The sequence below is a fragment of the Malania oleifera genome, chromosome 8 (genome assembly GCF_029873635.1).
Source record: "Malania oleifera isolate guangnan ecotype guangnan chromosome 8, ASM2987363v1, whole genome shotgun sequence".
NCBI classification, from domain to species: Eukaryota; Viridiplantae; Streptophyta; class Magnoliopsida; order Santalales; family Ximeniaceae; genus Malania; species Malania oleifera.
The window spans coordinates 42,907,151-42,913,984 of NC_080424.1; the positions used below are offsets into that span (position 1 = coordinate 42,907,151).

At 36.4% G+C, this 6,834-nt stretch overlaps 1 protein-coding gene across 1 annotated transcript; it reads left to right on the top strand.

Annotated features, from left to right (window-relative positions):
• LOC131162036 (7-deoxyloganetin glucosyltransferase-like) lies at positions 1 to 3,321 on the top strand. The gene is made up of 2 exons (XM_058118137.1): positions 1 to 722; positions 2,592 to 3,321. Exons 1-2 carry the CDS (start codon positions 281 to 283, stop codon positions 2,762 to 2,764), a joined length of 615 nt encoding a protein of 204 aa, XP_057974120.1. The 5' UTR covers positions 1 to 280; the 3' UTR covers positions 2,765 to 3,321.
• Positions 3,322 to 6,834: the final 3,513 nt, after the last annotated feature.

Consider the following 6,834-nt stretch of genomic DNA (forward strand, 5'->3'; position numbering starts at 1 on the left):
GAGAGTATTGCGAAACCCTGGGGCATGAGAACTCCCTTACTCTGGAATTTTCTAGGCCACAATATTCACACTCGAAGATGGAGAGAGAGCGAGTTTGTATTGCTAGCTATAAAAATGATGACAGCACGTAGTTTCTCTTGCCGTGGGCAATTGATTGGCATCACAGCTAGCTAGTTTGACACGTGGAGAGGGAGAGAGTGGTTTCAGCGGCCTTGAAGCCCTCAAAACATAAGCCTCATGCGGTTTGCATCCCATACCCAGCCCAAGGCCAGATCGTCCCATGCTACAACTAGCCAAGCTCCTCTACCACTCAGGCTTTCATGTCACCTTCGTAACGCAGAGTTCAACCACGCGCGCTTCCTCAACTCTCGAGCTCCTCACCCGCCCAGCGCCGTCTCCTCCTTCTGCTTCAGGACCATTCCCGACGGCCTCCCGCCGACCGACGCCGACAGCACCCAAGACATCGCTTCCCTCTCCGACTCCACCAGCAAGAACTGCCTGGCTCCTTTCAGAGCCCCTTCTATCGGAGCTCAATGGTTCCTCGTCGGCCGACGTCCCTCCGGTGACTTGCATAGTTTCGGATGGAGCCATGAGCTTCACCCTGACGGCGGCCCAGGAACTGGGCATCCCTGAAGTCCTGTTCTGGACAACCAGTGCTTGTGGATTCATAGGCTACGCCCACTACTCCCTTCTTCGAGAAAAGGGCTTCCTACCCCTCAAAGGTACATAGGCCTGATGGAATCTGTTTTCATTCATTAATGACCAAACTAATGGCATACCACCCGCTGCTTTCAATTTGGGGAAGTTTCGCCAATTATGTACTGTCGGGTGCTATGCCTTAAATAATGGAAGCTGGTTGCAAGAGAATATACATGGAAATATAGGAAAAGAAGCTCCTGATTTTCATTGCACTCAACGCGCATGTCATCTCCGTCTTCTATACACTCAATTATTCTATACATTTCCACACACTATACTGTCCATACAATTCTACACATACTTCCACACACTTTAATTTTCACACAATTTTACATACTTCTACACACTTAATCTTCAACATAATTCTATACACTTCCACGCACTTCATTTTTCACACAATTCTACACACTTCTATTTTTTTAATTTACATTAATAAAATTACAAATTACCTTTTAGCATGTACTGCCCGGTTCGGGAGACATAACTTTAGCTTGGCTAGTAGGTAGTCTTAGGAGTATTGTTCAATCAACCTAACTGTCAACATTTGGTATCTTTTATTTCATGTATGTATTAAATGATCATTTTATCATTTAATTTTTTATTTGGAAAATGAAAGTAAAAAATAAAAAAAAAGAAAAAAAAGAAGAAAAGGAATGACAAATTCATCATTTCATTAGGAAAATGAAGAAAACAGTTTGATGGGTGAAGAGGACTCACTCAATCACTGGTTGTGATTGAACTCGATGAGGAATTGCACAATTGCACACAAAACACTATATTGAATTTCAATAATTATCTGAAACAAAATACAGAGAACTCTCAAATACAATTCTCTCTTCTCACTAGTTACTATCCCTCTCTGCACCACATAACACAGTACACACACACAACTCCTATATATATAGCAGAGGATGGGATGGTAGGTAAATATTAATTCAACCATGTAGGCTAGTTGGTGGAGGTAGTTACCGCAGCTCAATAATTTCAACATAAATGGCTGCGGTTGGTAGAGATAGCTGCATCCAAATTTGTCTCTCCTGCCTTTGTCAAGTTTATATTTTCAACACAATTGTAATTTAACACATGGGAAAAAAAATAAATATTGAGCTAGCGAGCATGCTTTGCAGTGCAAATAACAATTTCTTTTAGAAAAATCTAATTACATCCCTTTCTTTATTAGTTTATTCATATTCATCTAGTCTCCTTTGGATGATATTTAATATAAAGTTTCTTGGCTATGATTCATGTTCTTGGGCTTTAATGTAATACCATGTATACTACAAAAATTTTTTAGACCACAACATATTTGGTTCATAAAATGAAATTAAAAAATATATGATTATGCAATAAAAAATTGGTATGATCAGTTGCTTTGTAATGAAAAAAAAATATACATACATACATACATACATATATATATATATATATATCATTTATTTAATTATTTTTGGATCTAATATATCTTGTACAATTTATATTCAAAAGTATAAAAAATTAGGTGACAACTCAAAAATATGTTATTATATATCATTAACACTTTCGTTATTCATGTTTTTAACCAGTTTTATTGTTTTGGCAATATGCATATATAAGTTATTTAACAAATGGATATTTAGACACTATAATAGACTGGATACTTGGCATGAAAGGTGTACATTTAAGAGATATCCCTAGTTTCATTATAACCAAAAATCCTGATGACGCTATGGTGAATTTCTTAATGACTAAAATCGAAAGAATTCAAAAAGCTTCTGCAATCATTTTGAACACATTCGATGCCTTGGAGCACAAAGTTTTGAATGCACTTTCATCCATCTTTCCTCCGGTTTGTGCCATTGGGCCTCTCCAATTGCAACTTAGTCAAATTTTTGATAATAAATTGAACTTCATAGGATCAAATCTATGGAAAGAAGATCGAAGCTGCCTAGAGTGGCTCGATTCAAGAGAAGCCAATTTTGTCGTATACGTGAACTTTGGAAGTATCACAGTCATGATTAACAATCAGTTGATGGAGTTTGCGTGGGGACTTGCAAATAGTAATCAAAGCTTTCTCTGGATTATTTGACCTGATCTTGTTGACGGCGACCTTGCTATTATTCCACAAGAGTTCTTTGCTAAGACAAAAGAAAGGAGTTTCGTAGCAAGTTGGTGCCATCAAGAACAAGTCCTCCACCACCCAGCGGTGGGGGGGGGGGGGGGGTTATTAACGCACTGTGGGTGGAACTCAGTTATAGATAGTGTGTGTGGCGGAGTGCCCATGATCTGCTGGCCCTTCTTTGCCGAACAACCAACAAATTGTAGACTCTGTTGTACAGAATGGGACATAGGTATGGAAATTTGCAGTGATGTTAAGAGGGATGAGGTTGAAAAACTTGTGAGGGAGTTGATGGAAGGGGAGAGGGGTAAAGAGATGAAGAAGAAAATTATGGAATGGAAAGAGAAAGCTGAAGAGGCAACAAGGAGATTAAGTGGGTCTTCCTTCTTGAATTTAGAGAGAATAATTAAAAGTGTCCTCCTCCATAGGGATTCTTCTTAATTTAAATGATCATTCTTGTATATCAATGAAAGTCTATGTCTTTCATTTTTATTTTTTTGCTTATGAATAAAATTCTTCTTCAATTCCCTTCTTGTTTGTCTGATAAAATAAAAATAAAAATGCCACATGAAATGTAGAAAAATAATATTTCTAATAAAAAATATGTAATTGCGTAAAATAGAGAAAAAAAAAAGAGAATAAGAAAATACATAAGCCACGTCAACATGTTGTGATTTAAGAATTTAGAAGCAAGAATATTTTTGTCTTTTGTTTTTCTTTATTGGAGTCCTCAAATTTTCTATTTGAAACCTCATGAAATTTAATAAAATTTCAGTTATATTTAAATCAATATCACACAATTTAAATTTTGTGGATTCATTTTAATGCTCATCATGGATTGATGTGTCTCTATGCTCTACTTTAACAATGTTTGAGTAGTTATGTTTTCCTAGCTTTTAAGACTTTATCCCTTTTCTCTTTTCTTTTCCTTTTTCTTTTTGGGATTTGCTTTAAGCTTTGTCTTTGTTAGTGTTGAAAACCAATAATTTTTACTTTAGGGGTGGCACAACTACATTTTTTTGTAAAGGTAAAGAATATTATTCGATTGAAATTAGCTCAAGAAAGAAGCTTGATGGAAACAAATTAAGTACAACAACAATTACAATCCAAGAAAAAAAAAAAAGGAAAGTCCGGTACACAAAGCTCCCGCATATGCGGGGTCCGAGGAATACCACAATTAAAAGCAAAAGAGCCTTCAATTTCAGAGTAGAGAGGTTAGGACAAAAGTGACTCCATTGGAACAAGTTACTAATAATCCTCTATATGAAGAATTAAGGGAGTGGTGAGAACTTTTTCTTGAAAGATAATGGAGTTTCTTTCTTTCCAAATTTCCCGTGCAAAGGAAGTTGGAATGGCATTTCTAATCTTGCGAGCAGTACTATTAGTCTATGATAAATTCTAGAAAAGCAGGATATCCAGAAAAAAGGTCCTTAAAGTTGCCTATTGTAAGTTCAAACAAAGCAATAGAGATGCTCGGATCTTTCTACTAAAGATACAATGGAGAAAGAGATGGTCAACATTTTCCATTTCATTCTTACACAGGCAGCACATTGGAGCTAGAATCCAACCTTTCTTCTGTATGTTATCCATTATCAGGATGTTCTTATTAAAAGAGGGAGATTTTGTATGGTGTGATTGAATTCCAAATTAATTTATGGTCATCTTCACCTCTTTTCCCATATTTACTATTCACCATCTAGGTATAAAATCTATTGATTGTGAATATCCTGTCTATATTGAGGGGTTAGATACAATTGTCAACCTAAGAGGAATCAATATGAGCAAAATAAGATAGCTTCAACAAATCTAGTACTGAGTTAATTTCCATGCCGCCTTTAGGCGACTGAATGAATATGATATTCCAAAAAGGTGCATCACCAACAAATGTTAGAACCTTACAAACCTTATTTGCCTGATTAGCTAACATTGTAAATAATTTAGGGAAAATCATTTTACAATATTTCTAGTTTGCCCATTGATCTAGCCAAGACAAGGTATTTTTGCCTTTGCCAATTTGAATTCTGACATAATTCCAGAAGAACAATTGACTCGCCTCTTGGACCCACTTCTAAATATTACAACCTTAGTTTAGCTTGCCAATTTTTTATTCCTAAGTGTCATTATCATAGCCATACTTGGTGTAAATAAGTCTCCTCCAAAGATTGTCAGCTTCTTTGTAGAACCTCCATTGCCATTTCCCTAATAGTGCAATGTTCATGTTTCAAAGACTCTTGATACCCAACCCTCCCATTCTAATGGAGTGGTCAAGGTTATTTCATTTAGTCAAAGGGTATTTAAATCCCTTTGAGTTGCCTCTCCATTGAAAATTTCTCTATAGTTTCTCAATTTCGCAAACAATAGCTGCAAGAATGAGGAGGATGGAGGCAAAATATGTTGGAAAATTAGACAAGGATAATTTGAGGAGCTTCAATCTACCCCACCCCCCACTGAAAGGTATTTGAACTTTCAAGTCTCTAACATAGATTCAAGTTTTTCAACCCCAAAAACCCAAGTTGTAGACCCTTTAACTTTGGTGCCAAGAGGAAGCCCCAGATAGAGCATAGGGAAACTACCTACCATGTACTTTAGAATCCTTACAAAATGTTGGAATTGGTGTATTCCCAAGAGGGGGTGAATTAGGTATTTAAAAATTTAACTCCTAGGTAAAACTAATCCAGCAGTAGTATTCCACAACCTAGGGTTTGTCTAGAATATATACCAAATCAATATATAAGTAGCATAATCACAGCAATGAAAAATATCATACAGGTGTGAAAATTTAAATTGCAAATAAATAAAGCTGACACCACATATGATATCGGGGTTCGGCCAATACTGCTTAAATCCTTGCCTTGAGCCACAGCTCAAGGATTCCACTAGTTGTTCACTTCATGAGTGGAGAGACACAGTTTACAACACCTTACCAGGATAGTGCACCTAGTTCTCTTAACTGGGTCTGAACTAGTCTGAGACTATTCATAGGGCTTGTAGTAACCCGTATTATTATGGGAATTAAATAATAAAGAAAAGAGATGGAAAAATAATTTTAATACAGGATGCAGTAAAGCCTTGTCGATGAACAGTCTTCTTGGGCTCGTCGACGAGGGTTTATCGAGGGTTGTTTTCGGGGCTTGAAACTCATCGATGAGAATTAGGTGCTCGTTGACGAACTACCTTCTTGAACTCATCGACGAGGTGACGTGGCTCAATGACGAAACCTCGTGGCAAAAGGTCTATAAATAGCAGAAAACAATGGTCCAACAAGGAAATTTGTTTTCTCTTCGCTTTCTCTCTCTCCTACTCAACCCTCCCTCCTTCTCTCTACGCTTTTTGCTCCATTTCTCCCCGTTTCGACGATTAGAAGCCGCCACGTTGATCCTAGGTAGATTCTCTACATGTAACGACCTACTATTCATTTTCTAGTCTTTTTTTTTTATTTATATACTATAAAATTTATAATGCTCTGATACCAAATTGGATTAAACACAACCATTAACCTAAGCAGCGAGAAGTGGAATTCATATAAACACAATCATATATAAATATATACAATTCAAAAGTGCTAAAATGTTCCTCAAATGTACATATATCACTGTTTCCCAAATACCCTCAACTGGGCTAGGGCTATACATCAATACTCCCAAAAATACTCACTCTACTGACAAGGTAGTACTGAAGCCCCTCTATCTATGAGCCTGATCTGCAAGCCTACCTGGATCACCTAAAAAATGTTAAAGTAATGGGATGAGACGACGCTCAGTAAGACAAAATATGCTATTGCTAGTGTGTGAAAAATGAGTTACAATACTATGAAAATTTGTTTCTATATAATCATGTATGACTGAATCTGTAAATACAATACAAATAATATAAACCCCCACGCTTTTGCATATTGCTTAACATATCTATTTTTTTATTTTTAGGTTTCTATACATACTACTTTAGATATATATACGTATATTCCCTATTTCTATGAAACTGTACATACATAATAATAACTGAAAACTTCCTTGGATTGATAACTATATGTCATGATTTAA

What these genes read in the sequence shown, in the direction of transcription:
- LOC131162036 (XM_058118137.1), top strand. Translation starts at nt 281, where the DNA reads ATGCTACAACTAGCCAAGCTCCTCTACCACTCAGGCTTTCATGTCACC. An exon ending in GGGCTTCCTACCCCTCAAAG is followed by an intron (nt 723 to 2,591) that starts GTACATAGGCCT and finishes TGAACTTCATAG; the next exon opens with GATCAAATCTATGGAAAGAA.